This window comes from Odocoileus virginianus, chromosome 6 (genome assembly GCF_023699985.2).
Source record: "Odocoileus virginianus isolate 20LAN1187 ecotype Illinois chromosome 6, Ovbor_1.2, whole genome shotgun sequence".
Taxonomy (NCBI): Eukaryota; Metazoa; Chordata; class Mammalia; order Artiodactyla; family Cervidae; genus Odocoileus; species Odocoileus virginianus.
The window spans coordinates 55,136,412-55,158,849 of NC_069679.1; the positions used below are offsets into that span (position 1 = coordinate 55,136,412).

General features: G+C 44.7%; 1 protein-coding gene across 10 annotated transcripts in view; it reads left to right on the plus strand.

The window, feature by feature from the left end:
* Window positions 1-22,438, plus strand: part of SAMD4A (sterile alpha motif domain containing 4A) — a 223,747-nt gene that overhangs the window by 156,697 nt on the left and 44,612 nt on the right. For 8 of the 10 annotated variants that reach the window (XR_011488314.1, XR_011488315.1, XR_011488319.1 and 5 more), the window contains one exon: window positions 12,635-12,898. The exons of the other annotated variants lie outside the window; for them this stretch is intronic. Coding sequence is in view for 1 of the 8 variants with exons in the window: in XM_070469377.1 (XP_070325478.1) it covers window positions 12,635-12,898 (264 nt within the window). In the remaining 7 variants the exon portion in view is untranslated. The remainder of the gene's footprint in view (window positions 1-12,634; window positions 12,899-22,438) is intronic. 10 annotated transcript variants of the gene reach the window in all.

Below are 22,438 nucleotides of genomic sequence, written 5' to 3' on the forward strand. Positions count from 1 at the left end.
AAGAATCCTGGAGTGAGTTGCCATTTCCTTTGCCAGGGGATCTTCCTGACCCAAGGATCGAATGCATGTCTCCTACATTGGCAGGCAGGTTCTTTACCACTACTGAGCCGCCAGGGAAGCCCCATTACAAGGCAGACTTTTGTTTAAATATGGAGAAATAAACAATGTGAGGAAAATATCTTGTCCAAATGAGAAAGGCACTCCTTAAAAATGCTGATAGCATCATAGGAGACTGGCTTAGGGGGAGGGGCTTGAGGGATCATCCTCTGGGCTGTAATGGCTTGTTCAATGTTGTACCCTCAGCTTTTAGAGCTTGACACACATGGTGAGCACCCAAGAAATGTCTGATGAAGGAAGGAATTCATCTAGTCTAACCTCTCTGACCTGCATATAAAGAATCAGATGTCACATAGCTGGTAATAGGTTCTTAGCTTGAAATACGATGGAAGTACTTAGACTCTTCCATAAGGACTCCAGTCAATCAGTATTGCTTACCACTGTCAGGACAAAGAGATGGTCTCATGTGGGGTTCTGGGCACGAAATTTAATGAAAAAGAAGGTGATTCACCTGCCTTGACCTTCCAAAATAGAAATGAAGTGTGAACACTTAAAATGAATGCCAGGAAAGGGATGACCAAGTTGAGTCTGAACCAAAGGAAGATTATTCTGATTGGGACAAAGAAGAGTTTGTCCATGTAGATAAGAATCCTGAAAGAGCAAGGAAGATACTCTTTTTGGAATGGTAGGCCATGGTAGAAAATTCATCTTTTGTAAGGCTGTGAAACACTGTCAAGTAATCAGACATATTTTTCATACTGCACATAGTACACTAAAAATGCTCTATGAATATCATTAGACTGGCTAGTACTTTGAGTTGATTTTTCAATTTGCAGTATTGGTTTATATTGGGTGATTCTTACCCTGACAACTCATAAGTAATATTTCTGCAAGGCTTCACAGTTTGTAAAACACTTTCATGTACCTTAAATTATGTAATTTTTTCAACAGTTCTATGGTGGAGCCTTTGATATCCACTGCTGGGGATAACTGAGGCACAGAAAGGTCACATGTCCTCCAACCCAAATCCCAAGCTCCTCTCACTTCAGCAGGCTGCTTTTGTTGTAGCCGATGCTTGTTCCAATATCAGCAGGACAGGTATCAAGCCAGTGAGTCAGAGCTAGGTGTGTAGCTAGTACACCTCAACCTTGAATGTGAACACAAATCTCCTGGGATGTTAAAATGCACATCCCAGTTCTGGGTCTAGGGTGAGACCTGAGAGTCCAGCCTTTCTAATAAGCTCCCAAATAATGCTGATGCTGCTGGTCCATGGAGCTAGAACACATTTTTGTTGTTGTTGTTGTTTGTGAATCAGTTACGCTCTCACCTACAGAATTTCCAGACCAAGAGAAAACATACTCAGAGGTTTCTGCAGCTGATTCATGTCTAGAGAGGGCCTGAGTCTGACCCCTATTTCTCTCTTCCTGCTGAGAAAGGATGAAATGGCCACAGCAAGGGACAGGCATGATTGCCCAGGAATCAAAACATTGTCCAGGGACTCTAGAAATTTCTGCTCAAGTATCAGTCAGGCTGGAATTCTGGTTCCAAAATATCTATTTCACCAGGAGGGCAAGACAAGAGTGATAAAATCCTGGACTGAAAAGCCTGAGCAGAATTCTGCATGTGAGTCCAAAGCGATGATGTCTTATGTTTTCTTTTAAAGCGACAACTCTTTTAAAGAGTCAACAAGATGCCCATTCTTTGCGGACGTCTTATTAAAACCAGGCAGAAGCAACAGCCAGCCTAGGGAGGTTTGCAATGTACAGGACGTGGACAGAGTTTGAGGGGAGCACTGAGGCAAGAAGACCGCCCAGGACGGTGTTTCTCAACCTGGCTAGCTATTGAAACCACTCATGCACCAGAAAGTATGAATGCTCTGGCTCCACTATAGGGATTTTCAATTACTTGGTCTGCGATGGGGTCTAGCATTGGGATTTCTTTTTTAAGGCTGTGAAGGGGTTGAATGTGCAGCCAAGGTTGAGAATTGCTAGCCTAAGACAAAAATGTGGTAGATATGACAAAAATGTCCCAGGATGGAATGAAGAATTTTTATTTATGTCTATATAACTAGAGAGTCAGTTCTCATTATTTGCAATATTGATGTTCTTTGAAGTCCCTATGAAAGCTGAACTAGCAAACACTGAACCCCTGCTACTATGGGGAATACTAGGTTAGGTTCCTACAAACCTCATGGCATTTTCATCAACCTGTCAATACATAACTGTTTTGTGCTGTGCCAGTGTTTAGTCGTTCAGTCGTGTCCAGCTCTTTACGACCCCATGGACTGTAGCCCACCAGGCTCCTCTGTCCTTGGAATTCTCCAGGCTAGAGTACTGGAATAGGTTGCCATGCCCTCCTTTAGGGGGTCTTCCTGACCCAGGGATCAAACCCACGTCTCTTATGTCTCCTCCTTTGGCAGGAGGGTTCTTTACCACTAGCGCCACCGGGGAAGCCCTGTATTTAAGGACGTCTTATTTAATATAAGTTGTTGATTCATTAACATCTGCATTCAAAGACCACAGCACTCTTTGGGAAGCTCATGCCTGTGGAAGCAATCCATGTGTTTTCTCCCTTAGGCGCAGCAGGGCCCCTGCCCTACACCTGGGGCCATTTTGAACAGCACATCACTAACGAAAAACACCAAAGTTAGAAACACATGGCACTGAACAGCGTGGGAAAGGACCCTGGTTCACAGTATGAGCGCTGACACGGGAAGGCTGGGCAACGCCAGTTCGACCCCAGCCGGAACGCGTGCGCCAGGGACTTATTTTTTGCCACTCTGCGCATGTCCGTGAATGATGACGATGACAATGTCGCGAGTGTTGACCTTTGGTTATAAGAAATTTTTAGCAAATAGGTGAAGTCACAAATACAGAGTCTGTCAGTACGGAGGATCGATGGTATATAAGACACACAAGGGGAACACATATGGATAGTTTATATGTGGAACGGGGACCCAGAAGTAGACAAGCAAAGGGACCTGTGGATCTGAGATGGCCATCCGAGGTCAGCCCAGCTCCCCCTGATCGCCGTGCGGCTTGTTCTCTTCGCTGCCCGGATCCTAAGGCTCCAGACAGCCCTCTCCATCTCATATCCAATAAGAAATGAATGCTGTTCAATTCCTGTCCTTAAACTAGAACAGTCCTGGACCTGAATTATGCCAGGAACCTCGTGCTTGCAGTCTTTGGAAGTCTTTTATTGCAGGACTGATTTATAATACCCAAGTAGATGAGTTGAGAGCAATTACGTAAACGCTGTTTCTCTAGGGTAGAGAAGAACTGTCCGGTTTAAATGAAAAATGCAGTGCCAAGTCAAAAATTCAAATCGTTATGTGTAATTACAGACCACAGTAAATCAATTTTACAAACGCAGTACCAATCTCACTGTGTTCCAATACCCACAGGGTCCAGTTGTGACAGTTTAGAATTGGAGAAGAGGCTGAAGGTGAAGAGAAAGTGGGAATTGGGACGTGAGAAGCCTCAATAGCTTGTCTTGAATCACATGGTGATTCAATCAAATATAATTAAGAAACCAGGAGAGCCTAAACCATCTAATTTCTCTTAATTAACCCCCTCCCCAAATAATCTAATTAGCAGTGTAAGCTCAAATTGTGGGTTGTGTTTTTTTTTTTAAATGGTCGTTTATGTGTATTGTTACACTGGACATTTGGATTGAATGCTTTAATGAAAACAAGGACCAATTCCTTCATCATAAAATTGCCCTGCTGGCCAAAATGCTGAGAATCTCCAGTTCTCATTCTTCTATCAAGAAACTAAGTTAAGAATTAGTCAGGACTGCATAATACATTTCTAATTATTTATAACCCTTCTCCTAACACTAGAAAGAAAAGAAAAAAGATTGCTGCTTTAATCAAGGCCAAGTTCAGAGTTTCGTGCTCTGAAGTTCTGACACCCATCCTGCGTTTGGCTGGTGCTGAGTTGAGACCCTGATGTGAGGAGGATTTCGGCATTTCCTAATGCTGCCGGTCCTTGCCTGGTCAGTGCTGTTGCATTTAAGAGCCATCTTGCCCTCTTATATGGGAGACTTTTGAGCTCCAGTTGCAGTGAGGGCTTTGCCTGTAGTTCAAGACAGGAACTAGTAGACAAGGTATCTTTTGTAAGCCCCCTTTAAGCAACTCACCTCCTTCTCCTCTGGACAAGAGCTGTGGTGTCAAGATGTAAAATGATACCCCAGTGATTTGTTCAGCGACTCTGGTGGTGGCCTTGGGATTGATGCTCTGGGGGGTGTAATTGCTCTGTTGTGAAACTCGGGCTATTTGCAGTTTCAAACTTGAATAGCTTTGCTGGTAGCCACGCCCTGTCAGCAACCAGGGAGTGTTAAACACAGCATTGATGGTGCTTTCAGTAAACCTAAGAAGCACTTCCTGGATAGACATGTGAGTTGAGGTAACAGTGATTATAATTTGAGAGTTATCTTTTAAGAATGGGGTAGGAAGGAAGTTTTGTCAAAAATCTATCTTTCTGAGTTTCTTCACTCTGTTCCTTAAACACAGTGACTGGAGCATTTTTTATGGACACATTGGAAAATGAAAAAGATGTATCTGCTTCAATCCACCCCTGGCTGCTTGCTTGACTCAATTATTTTCTTTACTTGGTGTCATAATGAAAATTATTCAAATTCTGCAGCTCTGTCTTAAACTCTTCGCTCTCCACGAGGGTAGAAATTCCACAGACAAACTTAAGGGCCAAGAGACCTAAGGGTTAAGTACATATAGATATAACTATAGATATGAAAAAGAGCATAATTCAGGAAAGTAGAAGTGAGCCCCCATATATAGGAACTTTAAGAAATGGCTGGATTGATCCCACAGTCCCTCCAGTTGGCTGAAACATCTGCTTCGGTGGTGTCAAGTTACTTCCATAGTTGATGTCATTGGTTCCGATAGGGTGGAATGAGAGGATTGGGGCAGTTTCCTCTCAGGACAGCTTGATCTGAAGTTCAATTTGTAAGATTCTACTGATTTCTATAAAATGTATATATTGGCTTGTCTGACTTTTATCATAAATAATGACAGTGTAAAGACAAACAGCAGTTATCTAAAATAGATTTTCCCCTGGATGATACCCAGTTTTGCCATTATAGAAACTGACAAAAGAGGACAAATGAAATGTACCCAAGATTAAAGCAGCAATAAAAGTCTGCCAGAAACATTCTAATTTACTTCTTAAAAGCCCAAATGTTTAAGTAATAACGTGAAGGCAGAAGCATACATCTTTGCTCTGCTCCAAGACTGAGTTATCTGTGGAGTAATAAGGGCTGACAGCAGTGGCAAGGACTCACATCATGGAAAAACCTCTCCCTGCATCAGAATGTATTCACTTCCATACGATCTGAAAATGAGACTGAATAGGCAAAAAGAGATTCAGCAGTGTGTATTTGTCAACCTTGTTGGTACCTTCTTTGCAGCTTTGTCTTCTTCTGGAGTCTCCATTTGTTTGGTTTTATTGCATAGGCTAGTATGTACTTTCTCTTCAGAGAGTGTGTGGCTTCCTCCTTGGCTAGTGGGAAACACCCGGTCCACCCACCACATCTTTACTTTGTAGCATGCTCTTTCTTCTTCTCCCAGAATGAGGTGGAGTCTGAAGTGGTTTGGGGGAATCATCTTCTGGTGTCCAGATGTTGTGAGCACTGGTTTTCCAAACTTTTAGACAAGAAGCAGAGTGCAAGCATGCAGAGTTGAGGCATATAACCTTTCAGATTTGCTTTTAATCTATTCCCTGAAGCAATGAGACAGAGCATGTTAATTTTAACCTTAGTAATTAATACCCCCTCCCCCTGCCCCCAACACAAACCTGTTCTTGGCCATAAACTTGACTGGTGTTGTCTTTTTTGCATGATGTCACTGATTAAATACTCTAGGTTTGTTTTTGTTTGTGTTTTTAAATGTATTCTTGCAGTACTATTAATCTTTTTTTCCCCAAAGATTCCCACCACAGGGCCTCAGATTACTGGTTGTGGCACCACAAAACCAACTAAAGAAGAGGAACCCAGGGTCTAATGTTTCGCCACTGAGCTTTGCTAAAATGTTTGCCTTTAAAAAAAAAAAATCAAATGCCTAGAATTATGCATACAAGTGGTGTTAACAGAACTCCACTCTTTGAAAATGCAAAGCCTTTAGTAACAGTTCCTTAGATACTCTGAAATCAGTGTTCTCAGGAAAAACTCTTGGGATGGTGCCCAAAAGATGCCTGTTAAGCAAACCTAAACCAAGGGAATAAACAGAAACATTTCCTGCCAATAACTTTGAAACAATAGTGATAGCTATTTTATAACTGGCAATGGCTTAAACTTCTTCTTTTCTAAACTTGACAAGTATCAGACCATCTCCTGAAGCAAAACTCTCAAATTGGTGTATTCAGCAAAAGTTCTGATACTTCTGAATTTCTTTTGGGAGTAGATCTAGACAATGTAGTTAAAATACACCATTAGCAGTGTGTAAATAGAATTTTCCGCATGTATTTTTGTAGCCTGTTGACACACACAATATGTATCCCCAGAGTAAGGAAATGGCTTGGATCTTTTAATTCAGGAAAGAAATTCTAAGTTAAATATTTTAAAATAATATGCAAATATTTTATTTCCTCATTCTGCTTTTTGAAATCCCTAAATATGAACTGCTTTTTGTAAAGTTTAATTGCAGTTGGATTGAGTTCTATCACATGAGCATCTAGAATTTGAAATATTAACAAAGCATTAAATTTTCCTGTAAGACGCCAGCTTGAATTAGAAATGGAGACTAAGACTTCCCTGGTGGTCCAGTGGTTAAGACTTCGCCTTCCAATGCAAGGGGCGTGGGTTCAATCCCTGGTCGGGGACCTAAGATCCCACATGCCTCGCAGCCACAAAACCAAAACATAAAATAAAAACAATATTGTAACAAATTCAATAAAGATTTTTAAAATGGTCCATATTAAAAAATAATCTTAAAGAAATGGAAAGACTGGCTTAGGAAGAAAGAAGAATGAAATTGCAAATCATGTCCATGTGGCTGAACTCATAAGGGCCTCATGAGGCTGCAAGAGTCCAACCTTGGATTGAGAAAACAGGTTTCTGGGTTTGATGGAAAAGAATGACATTAGAAGTATGGGTGTACTTAATGGCTCTATTCAAACGGAAGTCAGTTTCAGCAGCAGTCTTGATTCTAGACTCCAGGACAAAACGCTGAGCCTGGAAATAGTTGGAAGCACACAGTGGGAACAGTGAGAAATGGTGGTGGACTGAATTTGAGGAGCAGTGTTAACTGTGAACGGAATCAGAGGACTTAAAGCACACAAGTTCCCGAGGCCAATTAGGTGCCCGTGGGACTCAGCAAACACAGCAGAGAACAGCAGTCATCTCTATCATTGAGTTCAGATCCCAGAAAACTGGGATCCCCATAAAATCACTAAACTTCAAACAGATGATGAAAAAAATGACAAAAAGAGCTGCGAATTCAGCAAATATAAAATAATTTGTATTTGATTAATGTTAATACCTTCTGCATACGTATCAAAACCATTTGTCGCACAGCATTTCATCTACTAACCGGGCTTGGTGCATATAGGAATTCCCAGGTCCTTCCACCGCCCAGGGGCCCACAGCTCACAACATAGGGATTATTGAATTATATTGCCTTTGGGGGCCTTCCAGCTCTGAAATGTTATTAACCTATGCTCATAATAATTTTAAAGCATTACTTGCATTCAGTGTATAAATTTAAGGAGAACAGAGAAGAATGCAATGTATCTTTGAACAATCGCCATTGCCGTTTATTAGGATAAAGTTTCAGTGTTAAAAATTAAGCTTCAGTCGTCTGGACTGTTTGTTTATGGGGATCACTTCTGTCCTTGACAGTGAGGTGCAGTTCTTAACCTGACAGTGAACTGAGAAGATAGCTGGACCCATACCCCCAACCTTCCTCTTTGCACAGCCCCATTACTTGTCACATTAGAAGGCAAAAGAGGTAGTTACAGCTGTTTTTTTAAGAGTCTAACTATCCTGAAAAGTCTTTTCCTGCCTCTTATTTCAATAACTAAGAATCAAGGCAAAGTCAATTTTGGTCAGAGGAAAGGGGGAAGAAATCTGATTTCCAGGCTTTCAAGAAAATACTTAAAAGAACACAACCCAGCGCCAGGTATCGTATTTTCCCCTCAAAAAGTGTTGAAAGGAGTCTCATGAAAGATGCTTAGAGATGAAAAAGACATCATAAGGTTAGAGGAGGTCACAGACGGCAGCTGGCCCCGAACGGTATGATAGAGTTTATTACCAGATTATAAGACCCTCTGTACTCACATCATGCTGCTGCACTGCTGGAGCAAGATTATTTTTAGCTGCTTTTCCCATATTTCAGCTAGACTTGCTCAGTATTTGTTATTTATTTTCAGTTCACTTGAATTTATAAATGTTCCAAATACTACAGTACCCTATTGTCGTATGTACTCATACATATGTATGTACATATGTAAGTGTGCTGTGCGGTGCTTAGTCGCTCAGTCATGTCAGAACCTTTGTGACCCCATGGACTGTAACCCGCCAGGGTCCCCTGTCCATGGGGATTCTCCAGGCAGTAATACTGGAGTGGGTTGCCATGCCTTCCTCTAGGCGAATCTTCCCAACCTAGGGATTGAACCCAGGTCTCCCGCATTGCAGGCAGATATCTGCACCACCAAGGAAGCCCATGAATACTGGACTGGGTAGCCTATCTCTCCTCCAGGGGATCTCCCCCACCTAGAAATCGAACTGGGGTCTCCTGCATTGCAGGTGGATTCTTTACCAGCTGAGCCACCAGGGAAGCCCCATATATAAGTGTATGTACCTGAAATTTCTTGTAGCGATTCCTAAAAACATAAGGGATATTGACTCTATACTCATTGTTAAGTCTTAGCTTCAGTTTTTCAAGAGCAAGGGTTACAGTGTTGCCCTCCTGGGCAGTTATTAGAATGAATCCTCTCCCCCTGAAACATGCTGTCCCCTCAACCCTCATTATTATGAAGTCACAAATTCAAGACCTCAATTCTGCTGGAACTTGCCAACTTCTAAAGTGAGGTTTGTTTGTTGTTGTTTTTTTCAAATTGTGCTTAATTCTGCAGCATTTGAATATTACTCTGGGGCAGCTTAAGAACGTTCAGAAGGCCCGCCTCTAGCTAGAGTTATTCTGGGGAGACTAACACAGTGTGAAAAGCTTCTCAGAAGACTGCCTTCCCTGCTCTCCCCTCTCTACTTGTAGGCAAAGGACTTTCATTCGTTTATTTTCACCTGAATATCCATTATTCCTCTATGTAACACCACTTCAGATGAATACTTCTGGTTGAAAAGAAAATGGAATGACGGGACAGCCATGCACCCTCTGCTCTTGGCCACCTCATTCATCCACCGCTGTGCAGTCTGTGGTCTTACACTCTCTCTGTCCACGGCATTTATTCTTTCTTCTGCTAATTTATGGCAAACAAAGTCCCCCAGCACATGAAGTAACACCAAATTTCGCTTTGTGATCACTATTAGCTCCACCGAAAGATCTGTCTTCACCCCAAAGCGGCCCCGTGGGCAGGTCACCTGTCACCTGCTCCAGCCTCCTTCCCAAAGGCCTCAGTCCCCTTTGGAGAAATGAGGCATTTGCCATGCACAACTTGGCTTTCATGTCAGGGTGTGTCACCCTGACTCTAAATCCATGGGCCTCTCTGCAAAGCAGAAGCTTAGTGGGAGACATTTTGCTTGTTGCTACAGTAGGTTCACTCCTAAGGGGACATTTCTGACTTTGGTGCCAACTGTAGAAGTCTTTCTGATACAGACCCAGTGAGGCCTTAGGTAGAGAGTCCCTGGGAAAAAGCCCTGGCACCTCAGGTATAACTGATTTTTATTAGAGTGAAAGTCGCTCAGTCGTGTCTGACTCTTTGCAAACCCATGAACTACACAGTCCCTGGAATTCTTCAGGCCAGAATACTGGAGTGGGTAGCCTTTCCCTTCTCCAGGGGATCTTCCCAACCCAGAGATCGAACCCAGGTCTCCCGCATTGCGGGCGGATTCTTTACCAGCTGAGCCACAAGAGAAGCCCAAGAGACAGAGACCAAATTCATGCCATATCCCCTGTGACCTCAGTCAAGCCAGGGGCATATGAAGAAATGGGTCTAGGTTTTTATGAATGAATCCCTATAAGTCCCAGCAAGTTATGTAAACATCTAGTGGATTCCTTGGACACTGACAGCCTCTGCAAGGATGCTTGTCAGTGGGGAGCTAACATGAATTTTAAGAAAACTTTTGATGGAAAGAAGCAAATTGGCTTCATCTAATACTGGAATTCAACTGCTACCTGTGTGTGGTATTGTTCTCTGCATCCAAGGATGGGGACTCTCTTAGCAGTGTTATCACACTCATGGTGATGGATTCAGTTATTGCCTGTAACCAGGTAGGGTGCTAAGGGTTCCATCAGCTCTGGGTGTGTGTCTCTCTGGGAAAGGCCTGCTTTTATGGTTTGGGGCTCACTCTAATCCTGGCTGTGAAGAGGAGCCCCCCCGCCTTTCCACTCTGGGCCCACCTGGCTAGCGCCAATCAGAGCACCCACCAGGTATTCTGAAATGGTTGCAGGGGTACCAGGAAGCAAAGACATCTAAGCTGGAAAGTCCCATCACTTGGGGCAGCCCTGAACAAGTCCACCCAATTTTGTATAAATACTTAGACAGGCATGAAATGAATTTTCTGGATGTCTGGCTTTTCTTCCTGTTGGCTTCTCTCTTCATTTTTGCTGCTGCTTCCTTTTTATTTTTTTATTTTTTCTTTTTCTGCTTTTTTTCCCTTTTTCTCTTGCTAATTCAGATCCAACCAGGTAGCAATGCATTTTGCAGGGAGCCTTTTAAAAGAGCTTCTTCCTTAGTCTATTTAGCGGAAATGCAAGCTGTTTCAGCCTGTTAGAATCCAAAAAATAAAAAATGTTCCTATGCATATTTGAAGTTATTGATAATCCCTTGCCTTTGATAGAATCTACCCAAATTAGAAATTTCTCAGGTTACAGATAGTAAAATTGGCAGCTCCCTTTTTTTCTTCGCTTTTTTGTTCATAAAGAAGTTTCTGGCCCTTCTGATTGTCCTTCTTTCACACAGAAAGCTGCGCTTCTGGCCGCATGAAGCCAAACAGAAATATGGACAGCAGGGGTGTGAACTCCATTGCTCCTGGGCCTGGTTAATGCCAACTGACCATGAGCGGCCTCCCCACACCACTACTGTCTCAAACACACTTTTTGCAAACACTCAGCCTTTTGGCTCTGGTCTTTATGTTTTTAAGTGGGGGCAAGAGAGCCTGCTGTTCACGTCTTTATGTGGATGCTGCCCCACCAGAAATGCAGTTTAACAGAAAGCAGAACTTCTCACACTGGGATGTCAAGTCTGCTGGCTAAAAAACACCAGAAGGATTAATGCCAGCAAAGCAGTGCTAGTCCGGACTTGGGAGAGTAAATATCATACCTCATTGGAGGGGATAGAGCCCTACATGGAACTTAATGGCTTTCCTGAAAAATGTTTAAAAACGCATGTGGCTCAATTCCATGTTAGCACTGCAGCAGTCAAAATAAACTGGACCTGTCAGGGGCCAGCACAGAGAGAAAGTTATGAATAGACTTATTTTGTAAAGCTGTCACTTTACACGCCCAGAAAAACCAACCAAGGGTAACGTCGGCTCCCTCGGCGTTGATTTTGGTTAAATCCCTCCCTTGAATGACCTCAATTTAATTTGGCTAGTTATATGTGAGTTTTGTTGCTTTTTCCTGGTTTTCTGGAAAAGAAATTAAAAATGGGGGCTACACAGATGTTGCCTGCTGTGCGGAAGGGCTGCACATGCTGGAGAAAACTGTTCCCGGCTTACAGAGAGCACCCCACTGGCTTCTGAATGAAAGCCTTGTTACCTGGAAGTGTTCTCATGTAAAGTCTGGCATTAACCTGCAAAGCTAAGGGAGAGAATCGGCCCTTTCACACGCAGCTGCAGTGCCCCATACCCTGAGGTCCCTGTTCGTCTCAGGCCCCTTTTTGCGCCTGTACCCCTTTCAGAGGTGACAGCTCCCCTGATTCCTGGTTGGAAGAACTAATCCACTTCTGCTAGTTCAGCCCAGCCAAGATTGCCAACGATGAGTGGTCTGCCCTCCCCTTCCAGAAAGTCCACCCTAATGACATTGGTCATGTCCGGTTTTGTGTGGTTCCCCCCTCGCCCCACCAAAAAAAACTGGCCAGGACATGTTTGTTTCCATCATGGCAGATCACTACTTTGCCAGGCAGGCTGTCAATCCTCACCTGATTTTGGGGTCTACTGCTCCGAATCCTGATTTCTACAGTTAGAACTGAAAACAGATCCCGACCTACAGAGGTGAAGGTCACAGGTGTGGGCCTTATAGGTGTAGCCTCCTTAGAGAGCCCAACTCACCCACAGGTACAGACAGCATCCTTTTTAACCACCCCAAAGGGAAGAGCCACCCCATGACCCCGGATGCAGCGATCAGACAGCGCCATCTCTCAGGGTTAAGAGGTACTGTGGGTTCTTCTGTGGCCCAGGCTAAAGGGGGGGAATAACCTATTTCATTTTATTTTTTTTTTTCCAGTTCTCTCAGGCCAGGCACACCACAGCCCTTTGAAACGATCTGTGTCCCTTACCCCACCCATGAATGTGCCAAACCAGCCTCTAGGACATGGATGGATGTCTCATGAGGACTTACGAGCTAGAGGACCCCAGTGCCTCCCATCCGATCATGCCCCCCTGTCTCCACAAAGCAGTGTAGCCTCTTCAGGAAGTGGTGGGAGTGAACACTTAGAAGATCAGACCACTGCTCGTAACACATTCCAAGAAGAAGGTAGTGGTATGAAAGGTGAGTGACAAAACCACCGGCAACAGAGCCCCTCCCTTGATTTGGAGTCGAAGGGTGAGCAGAGAGGTAGGCAGCCAGGAGGAAGGACCCGCCCCTCCCCGGGCTGCGGGGAGGCCCCTCCCCTGCCGAGCTCCGAGCTCCAGGGCTGACCGCGCAGAAAGGGCTCGGATTCCCCTTCCTTGGCTGCGTGCCACAACCTGGGAAGAGCAGGAGAGGTCAACGCCCTCCTTTTTCCTTTTTGTTTTATTTTTTCTCTGAATGCAGTGACTCGCAGACAATTAAATGAGTCACAGCTGGCGGCGATAGCATCTACTGTTTGCACATCCGTTCCTTGGTCTGCCCTGTCTGTATAGACGTTGATCTGCTCCAGCCTTCTACCTCACTGCTCTGGCCAGGGAACCGTCAATAATTTAGCAAAACAAACCATAGGATCTTTTTTTAAAATTTCTCTTAGTGTAGAATCGCACTGGTGCTTCCTTTCCTCTCTCCCTTTCCCTTTGATATCCAGAGAAACCTGCAAACCCTTTTCTCTGCATCTGTTGAAGGGACGTGAAAAAAATAACAGTGAGACTTGCTGACAGTGTTTTAAGGCTGATAACGGATTTGCATACAGGTGATAAAGACCTTTTGTGCAGCATCAATAAATGTTCTACACTGCCCTGTAAATCTCTCCTCTTCTAAAGATACTCATCGAGAGATAGAGATTTCCAAATTATCCATGGTAGGTTCAAAGAGGATACGCACATTCTGTATTTTTAGATGCAAGTTGTTCAAGGGCTGGGAAGGCCTCAGGGAAAGATGCTCATCAGAGACACACCAATAACAATTTTAGATGGAGATACAAGAGCTAGTCATGCCCCTGGGACTACGATGCTGCTGACGGGAGGCTCTGAGAGCGCCCTCATTGATGGCGTACACAGTCCTGAGGTTGTGCTGTTTCTGAGCTTTCCCTTGAGAAGGATTAGTGTTGACACAGGAGGCTAGGAACTGAGCCCCCTCCCCACCACAGAAGCGTGGCACAGAGAGATGCCCACTGCTTGCCAGGTGCTGGTTGTAAATGAGCCTGAGGCTGAAAATGGAGCCTGTCAACCAGGGGAAATGAACCTGATGTGAAGCCACTTTCCTGAAGCATCCGTCCTTCCCAGCTGCTCAGGCCAGCATCCTCTCATCCCAGCGCCATCCGTGATGGATGCTGTGCCGAGTGTCCAAAACAGTTGGGACTCATCTTGATGTTTTTTCTCTCTCAGGTGGTACAAATGGGTCATTTGAAGGTGTTTAACAGGCTTCAGAAGCAATGGCCCCTTTTGGCAGGGAGAGGATGTGTGTCCTCTTTTATATATCTTTCATAGTTTTCGGGGGAATGTGTCATAATTTTGGAGACCTCCCAAAACCTATTTTTGAGGTCTGCCCTCAAGCTGCTGGGCCCCAGGGCATGGAGAGCAGGGATGGCTCAGCCATGCTTGGACCAAGAAAGGTGGAGCCAGTGTTTCTCTGGACTTGCTTCTTTCCGAGTGAAGTCAAGTGTCTGGACAAAGTGGGGTGTCTGGACGAATGGTTTCCAAGACAGTGGATGTGAGGTTCTAACTGGTAACCATGGAAAGGAGGCCTGGCCTTCCTGTTGAAGGGCTTAGAGGGTCTTGTGGGAAGTCCTTGTTCTCCGGGACACTGGGTTCACCATCTGCTTACAGGAGCTTCATCATCTTTTGTTTCTTTTTCCCTTTGACTTTCTTGTCTTTGTTATCTTTCATTCTGTGTTTTTTATTCTGAAGCGCTCTGTATACTTTAGACATTCTCTCAGAGCAGGTGAAGGTGTGCCCATTGCATGCTGACTTTTAGAGATGAGAAAGTCACTACTCATTAGTAGTAGTGACAGTAGGCTTTTAAAGAGACATGAAGGAGAGAAAAATGGAATTGATGTCCTATCCCTGTTTAAGAGTAAGAGCCCAAATATTCCAAAGTTCAAGGAACATCCCATGTATCAGCTTCTTCGATTCCTTCCTTTAAAACTGGTGTGAATTGTCCCCTCAGAGCGTCTTTGATCAGAAGGTGATGCAGACAAGATTTTACATCCAAAATTATCTTTATAGGCCCAAGACGAGTGGTCAGAAACGTGCTATTTGGTGACGGGACTAAACAGAGGACGCTCTTCTGTGTATATCCACCTTCTGCTGAATTATTGAACTGTCCCTGTCCCAAAGAATTGCACGGGATTCAAAGTATAAAGTTCTTAGCAAATTAAATAGAAACACCTACTTGAAGGAACATGAGAGAGGATGAAACATTCTATGTTTGGAAAAAGTATATTTGCGGTTCAGCTGATAAGTCAAGCTATAGAAACATCCACACCTGAAAACAGTATCATCCCAGAGGGTTGGGGCCAGCATTTGTGCCCCAAAAATTCCCCTCCCCACTGCACCTGGTACCATCTTCCCTTGAAGGCCACCCCCCTGGGGACTCCTGCCACCAGATGCTGCTCAGAATGGCCTCTCAGGAGAGCACAGAAGCAGCCCGTAACAAGCCTACCCTAAGAGTATGTCATTCAATTCCTCTGTCCCAGAGCAGACGCCAGGTTCAATTTCCAAATTAATTTGTATTTTTCTGAGAAATGAAATCTGAAATCTAATGAAGGGCCTTTAAAGAGAGCCAGCTCTTCCTCTTGGATCCTCATCTCTTCCTTTCTGTGACCGGGCCCTTTGGCTGGAGTGCCGGCCTTTTAAAGCCCCGTTCTGGTCCATCTCAGGATGCCATCATCTGATTGCTATTTTCCTACTCTTTAAACGCCCAGCTTACGAGAACAACATGGAATCTGTAGTAGAATCTGGAGGAGTTCCAAATCTCCAGGGGATGCATGTCAGCCCTCACCCCACACCTTGGGAAAAGAACAAAAATTCCCGTAATTGAGCTTAATTTAGTGTGAATTCATCTTTCTTGCCAGCAGCTGTGCATACCTTGCTGAAACGCTGTGTTCATCCTCGCCTTCCTTTCCATCCAGACAGATGAGCCAGGATTGGCTACACTGTCCCTTAGGAATGTGCCTCTTGGGTCAGGAGTGGGAAATACAGCTCAGGGCCCAGCATTCCTGCCCTTTTTATTTTTCACAAACATCCATCTCTCTTTTTGTCTTGGTCTCAGCGTTCCCTGCCAGGGATTGTCACTAAGTTCTCTCACAAGTAGATCAGCTCCTGCTCTCAGAGGATTAACATCATCTGCCCGCTTTGCTTTGTTTTCCCTTTTATAGTGAACACCCATCCCGAAGGTTTAAGTCAGCTCCAAGGCACAGAGTGGATGTCCCTGGCAGTAGGGATCTCAGACTAATATCTCAGGCTCAGGGAATCATGGGATCAGCTACTCAACTCGAAATTAATGAACAGAAGTGGGACCCTGAATGGGAATATGAAAGTTTCCCCTTTAACATGCCTCACAGAGGCTACTGGTTATACATGTTTGGACTGAATATGCTGATTGTGGTTTCTAAATTCAGTTCTCCATATTCTTTGTGAAAACTTCATTGTGACTTACTTATTTCAGGGGAAAGATTCTTGATTCTAGGTTGAATACTCAATTATGTTCTTCTCTTCCTCTATATCACATGAATCTAACGTGCTCCCTTACCCTTCCCTCACACAAAGCCTTTAGGTGGCCAAGAAGGGGGGAAAAAACCACGCCCTTCCAAGAAAAAGAGATGGAGAATAGAATTTCATTGGTGGAAGAACATGTGCCCCTCCTATTAGCATCATATCTTTAGAAATTTTGTGTAAACCCAGCACCTAGAGACTTCGAAGTCCAGGACTGTTGCTGAGTGATGTGACTGTTCAATGGAAACAGAGACAAGGAAGAAAGGCTGGTTAACAGGTTTCATTTTGGTGCTCATCAAGTCAGCTGCCTTTCTTGAGCACTTGCTGAGAGAGGCTTTGGAATAGTTATTGGGGAGACAAAGGTGAAGGAGATGGTTCCTGCCTCGAGGGACTCGCTATAGTGTGAGGGGCCCAATGCATGTGCACAGCTGTGAAAATATTTTGTCTCAGAGGCTCACCCTGGATTGAGGCAGGCAGCACGGACGGCCCTGGTTCAAGTGGAGGGGAGTCAAGGAAAGTTCCTGGAGGGGGAGAGGCCTGGAGCCTCAGCTTGGAGCAGGATTACAGATTAGCCAAATATATAAGGTGAGGGAAGGGCATTCTGTGCAGAGGGAACAGTATGCCTGAAAGCATGGTTATGAGACAGCTTGACCAAGTGCATCATCTGATGGCTTGAGGGCCCATGGGAACACAGTCTTGAGAGAGGGAAAAGCCAGATGCTAGGCTTTGCAAAAGATTGGGGCTTTTATCCTGATATTGAAGGAATGTAGCAGCAGAAATGACCTGTTTAGATTTGCACGTTAGACATAGGACCGGAAAGGAAGAGTGGGAATTGTGTCAAGGTAGAGGACAGGGAGGGAATTCTGGATTTGGAGGCCAACTGAGAGGTGGGCAGTGTTTCAGTAACCAAGGAGAAAAATGAATTTGGAGCCAGCCGAGCAAAGGAGACAAAAGGAGTGTGTTCGTGGGGTCTTCAATAAGATAGACTTGAGAGAGCTCTGAATTGAATGGCGCTGATTGCAGGTAGACAGGGATAGATAGAGCAGGAGGAATTGAGGACGATACGATGCCCAGTTTTTTGCCTGGGACATCTGGGTAGCCCATGGTATCATCAATAGCAAATAGTTAATAGGAAAAGAAACAGACTGAGGGGATGGAGTGGAGCAGGCTGAGTTGGGCACCTGAAGAGTCCAGTGGAAGCGAGCCAGCCAGGGCCACGCTGCACCATGCTCTCCCCGGCCCAGTCTCCCCAGCAGCCCTCGCTCCTCTCCTCCCCTGCGCAGTTTCAGCGTTCTGCCTCCCTCTGTGTAGTTCATGTGGGGGATTCACTAGGCTTCTGGCTAGCAAAGTAGATTTAGGCTAGTGAAGTAGATCTAGGACTTCTGGCTAAGTCCCATAGATTTAGGCTTCTAATGGACTTCCCTGGTGGTCCAGTGGTTAAGGCTCTGCACTTCCAGTCCAGTGGGGTGCAGATTTGATCCATAGTGAGAGAACTAAGGTCCCAAATGCCATTGGATGCAGCCAAAAAGAAAGATTTAGGCTCCCTAGAAGCTCCAAGATTTTCTCATTTCAGTTGTCAGTGTGAGAGGGGTAGAGGTGGGGAGTGGGATCTGCTTCTCTTGATGTGAGCTTCAGCCTCATCGTTACAAATTAACAGTGGCTGGTATACTTAGGAGGCGTGGCATTTTGTTAGTATAAAAATATAGGGGTAATTGAAACTTACATTGTTTGTCTATAGACATGATAAAGGCAAAATAGAAAGCTTTGGTTCCAGTAACCTTGATAGAAACATAGCAGTTAAGAGTGGAGGGGACCAGTGACTCTGAAAATAGGCTCAGTTTTTCTTTTCTAAAGAATCTTTCTTCAATGAAACTTATATTTTTTTCTCCATAGCAAAGGAAATATATTGCCTATTCTGAAATAGCTCATTTGGGGTTTTGAGTTATTTTTGAAATGTAGACCTTTGAACTTCTGCTTGTCTTAGAACAAGATTAGAAAAATATATATATGGAGAAGTGTGATTTTTGTAAGACAAAGGAACCCATCAGAAACCTTTGTAAGAAAGGTTGTGAATCCAGTTTCTGAGGGTCATAAGGGTATGAGTGACAGAGAGGGAGTGACATAGCCCCGTGTGTGGTTGGGACACTTTTCAGCACGGCTGTCACGGGAACAAGTTACTATTTTCTGAAAGCTGACTTTCTAGACGCCGTCTTAAATTCATCTAACTTAAAGGCCAGGATTTGGTAAATTTACTTTGCTTTCTTTATTTCCAAATGCCAACATACGACCTTTGTGGTTAGGTCCTAATGGGCTCAAACTTGTGCTCCCTCTTCTCAGATAGGCTGAGAAGCCCTGATGTCTTTGAAAAGCAAACCCCCAAATTCTAACAGTCATGAGACTACCACTATTCCTTACCAAATGTGTGTCTTCTGCTGAAGTACTTCAAGCACAGCTTTCAAGATGGAACCCAGCCGCTACTGATGCAAAGCAGGCTGAGAGTAGAACACCACTTAGGAATGTCATAGCCAATGGAAACTGTGAAAAATTTAGTCCCTCTCTTTGTACCTAACCCTTCTAAGTGGTTATTTTACCCAAACTCAGCCATCTCTGTGCCTTCCAAGACCCACACATGCTCCCCACCAGTGTGGAAGCCAGAAGCCACCATGGACATGTCCAGGATGGTGTAGCCCCCTCTCAGCTTCACGGGGACCAGAGACCATGGAACCTTCTTCCTTTTGCTCAGAGCCTGGAACAGAATATGGCTTCCCTTGTGACCCAAACAGTAAAGAATCTGCATGCAGTGCAAGAGACCCAGGTTCAATCGCCAGGTCAGAAAGATCCGTGGAGAAGGGAATGGCTACCCACTCCAATATTCTTGCTTGGAGATTTCCATGGACAGAGGAGCCTGGTGGGCTACAATCCATGGGGTCGCAAAGAGTCAGGCACGACTAAGCGACTAACACTACTGCTACTACTGAACAGAGTAGGGTTGTCCATTCTGCTCTAGTCAAAAATACATACGGGCTCCAATTATCTTGCTGGTGCTGCTAGACTTCTGTCCTTCATTTTTGAAAGACATGTTTTTCTTCTGACTTCAACACTGAAGAATTAGTCCCTTTTTCCTCCTAAGTTCGTTCTTCTCTCCCTCAAAGACCAAGGATGCGGTCAGGTCTTGGAGAGCAGGAGGGAGTTGTTTGAGATTAACCTGGCTTTCTGTGGCGAATGGGAGCTGTTCTTCCGTTGCAGTTTCCAGGACCACCACAGTGAAGCTTCTTATGGAAAATGAGGCTGTGATGGTTCATGATTCTCCTTTCCAGGGACGCCTTACTCCCTGCCCTTTATATCACTCCCGGTAGTGGGCTCTTCTGCAGTATCACTTCCATCTTTCTCTCTTGCTGGGCATCCTTGTTTGTTGGACAGGTACTGCACCAGCCTATTTACTTGAATAGAATTCCAGCAGGAGGCATTTGAGCAAAGCAGCCCAAGTTTTAATCAGAGCCCAGATCTGTACAAGGTGTTGTGTGTACCACAAAGCCTCTCTGTGGCTGATTTATACAAACTCTAAAAGGTAAATAGAAATCAGTGTAATTGGAAACTTGATCCCATTGGTGAAGACCAAGAGGTAGAGAGGGCGTATGAAAAATGGGTGAAGTGCTATTATCAAAAGTGGCCCTGAGAAGATAAACCACTATGGACTGCAGCAGGATCTAGAGAATCTTCATAAGGATGGACCCTGTAGCACGCTGGTCTGCAAATGGGTGGCGCTATTTTCTCCCAGAAACCTCCTACCCTTTTCCCTTCTCTTGTCAGTTTCCTTCACGAGCTTCTTTTCCCACACCTTCCTCTAAAGGCCCAGTGCTTCCAGGGCTCCACCTGGGCTCTCCCTTCTTCCCTGAGGGTCTCACCCACTTCTGTGGCTGAAACAACTACCATGTGCTACTGATGAGGGAAGTAGCTCCGAGCTCAGCCTCCTCTTCAGAGATCTTGATCAGTTGTCCTCCATCTGGATGGCTCAAAGGTGATGACACTCAGCTGACCTAGAGTGGTATTCACCATCTCTCTCCTCTCACCCCAGACCAGCTGCTCCCCTGTACTTTCCCACCAAACCTGACTCAGGAACTGTCTTAGGCTCCTTTCTCTCCCTCACTCCCTGTTCTTCCTTGATATTCAAGGGCTGTGGATTTATGTCTTTTCCTTCTCCACTGCCCTCCCCAGCCGTCTCGGAAGGTTTGGATTTATCCCCTGACCTCCACTCCCACATTCTCCAGCTCTGCCTTAACATCAGCAGCCTTCCCTGATCTCACATACGCCATCTTATTGTGCCTCTGTGGCTCAGATTTCAGCAATTCCTCCATCACCCAAGCCTAGGTCAACTTTCCTAGTTTCGGCATTACAAATCCCAGTCATCTGGCCCCTGCCTGTTTGTCCCACCTGGTGTCTAAGCTCTTCTCTAGCATTCACCCAAGCCTTTGCTTGGCCTGGAATGCTCTCTTGGATCTCAGCTTCGCTTATGCACTGCTCCTGCTTCCTGAGACAGCTTCCTCATTATGGTCTGCCCAGTGAGTCGAGGACTAATGCTACTGTGAAGCTACCCCTCACTCCCCAAGGCCAACCCAAATGCCCATCATTCTGTGCCCATTCCCCAGAACTTTGAGTAGAGTTAGCATTTGTCCTGCAACTTTTATACATTTTTTTTTTTAAGTAAGCCTTTCTTTTTGGATTAAAAACTCCTTGATGGCAGGCACATGCCTGGCCCCTATAACAGGCATTTAGTCAACATTGAATGAGCAGATACCAGGATGCCCACACTTGGCAAGGAAATTAGCATATAGTAAAAGCATCTTTATCTTTCTCACACTACATAAGAGAATTGACTTGTCCATTGGCTTGTCCATCAGAAACAGCCCAGATGAAGCTAAACAACTGTGTGCCAGCCAGAGGCAGGAGCCCAGGAGGCATGCATGCTTTCAATCACGTATCCACTGCTCCAGGAAACACCCCTGTTTGTCCATGTCTTCCAACCATAGCCACAGCTTTGCAGAATAAGAAAAGAAGGTCTGGAGTTAAGTTAGCTGGTTCTCAGCTTTGCATCCAGCCAGTTAGCATCTGGACCACGGGAAAGGACCCGAGCTTTTAGAGTTTGTCCCTGGCAAACATCTTAGGGAATCTAGCCTCCCAAGTCATTGGAATTCCTGGCTTCAGAGGAGTGAAATTGTCAAGGCACTCAGTTCTCTGGTTTGTTTCTCTCTTAATGGAGTTTTGTTTTAATCCCTGGCAAAGGAAGGTGCCTCACCACCAACCGGAGTCGGGGGGTGGGGTAGGGGAGCAGAGGTTAGTAGGCTACGTTCTTAAGAGGTGGGATTTTCTCTTCTTTGTTCATCAGTTGACGTTGTAAGAGGAGAGGGCACATAGCACTGAGCTAGGAACTGACCCTCTAGGAGCAGGTCAGCATGCCTGCCCAAGGGACATATGGCCAAGAAGAGCTTGCATTTCCTTGGAACAAATCCAGAAATAACTCTTTAGGAAGGTCTAACTCACCATGTTCTAAAGTTGTATAGGAACCTTTTCTAGGAAAATGATTCCCAGTGACCTATATTTTGATTAAATGAGTGAGCCAGGCTCTTCATCCCTCTAACCAGGAATAGTTGTCAAAATACTTTTCTAGAAAGAAATGAGCACTGATTGGACTGAGATTTGCCACACCGAGATTTGCACCCCACTCTCCCCGACTCTTAAAACACCATATTGTCATCTTGGCTTATAAAGCAACCAGTTTGCAACATGATTTAGTAGCTCGGGATTCTATTTGTCTTATCATCAGTAGATTTTGCACAATTAAGTTGTAGGGCATCCAGTGAAATGTAGCCCATGAAGTTGCCCCATACTCTTTTGTGACAGATTGTACCCAAGTGTGGCATTAGGTTACCCAGACTTCTTTGAATCGTGATCACTGAGTTTTCTGAAC